Raw genomic sequence first — 1502 nt, 5'->3', positions numbered from 1 at the left:
GAGGGAGCTTTACTCTGTATCTAACCCTGTGCTGTCCCTGTCCTGGGGGTGTTTGATGGGGTCAATGTGGAGAGAGCTTTACTCTGCATCTAACTCCATGCTGTGTCTTCGTGCTGAATGGTCAGAATGTCCCTCTATCTCTCTAATAGCCGGTTCTTTTATTCTAGGACAGGCGTGCAGAGGAGGTCCGAGAAAACAAAAGACTCAGAGCCAGTGCAGCGCAATTGAGGATCCTGAATTAGGATCGGCTCCCGCCCCCTCCGGGTTTTTGTTGTAAATATTTGATTGAAATAAACAGCGCAGCTGGCTATAAAGGGAGAGGAAGCACCATTGACAGCGAGCTTGAACCGAAATGTAAACTCCATTCTTTAATCCTGGCCAAGTATGGTCAGGCTGTGCCTCACTATCTTTCTTCACTCTGTTGCTGGGAGTCTCACTGACAGAGCCAGCTCTGATTGCTGAAAGTTAAATTATCATCTCACAGGCAATGAGAGATGTTGGCGTTGCCAGTGACACTCACCATCTGAGAATGAGTCATACCGATGTATGTTCTGCTTTGGCCCGTGTCTATCATCTGGTCTGTCTGATTTCTGAATAATATTTCACCTAGTGATTGGAAAGTGATTTCTTCATTCATCACTGAAACTAACTTACATTGTCTTTTTTAAAAAATGTCATACAGGCTTCAGAAAAGCACAAATTACACCAGACTTGTGAAAAACAACTTCATTGTTTCATTTCCAGTGAGAACCTATCAACACAAACTCAGACCTTAATACTTCCCAGTCCCCAATTTTACCAGCCAGTTTCAATCAGCATCCATACTTTGTACCTGTGTGTATTTTCAAATGATTTTTCATGTTATGCCTCGCTATCAAGTTTGTTATGATTTAACAGATATAACCTCCACAAACAGACACAATGATGTACACACACACCCTCTGATACAAACTCACTTTGACACAGACAGACACACAGACTCCCTCTCACACGCCCCAGCACACTGTGACACACAGCCCTCCCTGTGTCTCACACAAGTACATGCACACACACTCTAACACAGACACATTTGTCAATATACTTACACACGCTCACACACACACACGCTCACACACACACACATGCTCACACACACTCACACACTCACACACGCACACACACACACACACACACTCACACGCACACACATACTCTCACTCTCACATACACTCTCATTCACACATACACACACAAACACACACACACACCACACTCTCACACATACAGATACAATCACACAACCATGTTTACACATTGAATCTGCCGTGATCCTACCTGGAAGGTATAAAATAGCAATTCACACTCTTGAAACATTAAAGAATATTTTCCAGCTGCTGAAGGATTTTGGAAGTGCAGCCCCAGTAAAGCAGGGAAATGTGTGAGCAATCTGTACAAAGCAACCACACAGAAACAATAAAACTGTCATCATGTTGAACAAGAGATGTATATGACCAGGTTCCCAA

General features: G+C 43.5%; 1 protein-coding gene across 2 annotated transcripts in view; it reads left to right on the top strand.

The window, feature by feature from the left end:
- LOC109923830 (stathmin-4) overlaps positions 1-1015 on the top strand; it is an 18388-nt gene extending 17373 nt beyond the window's left edge. Inside the window, exon 6 of one of the 2 annotated variants that reach the window (XM_020523865.2) lies at positions 173-1015. In XM_020523865.2, the coding sequence (XP_020379454.1) occupies positions 173-277 (105 nt within the window). In that variant the 3' untranslated portion in view covers positions 278-1015. Of the gene's footprint in view, positions 1-167 lie in introns of both variants that reach the window. The other variant, XM_048601056.1, reaches the window with a different exon arrangement.
- The last annotated feature ends 487 nt before the right edge of the window (positions 1016-1502 follow it).

This window comes from Rhincodon typus, chromosome 9 (assembly GCF_021869965.1).
Source record: "Rhincodon typus isolate 14 chromosome 9, sRhiTyp1.1, whole genome shotgun sequence".
Taxonomy (NCBI): domain Eukaryota; kingdom Metazoa; phylum Chordata; class Chondrichthyes; order Orectolobiformes; family Rhincodontidae; genus Rhincodon; species Rhincodon typus.
The sequence above is the reverse complement of the archived record's forward strand: the minus strand, read 5'-3'. Positions and strand labels throughout refer to the sequence as shown.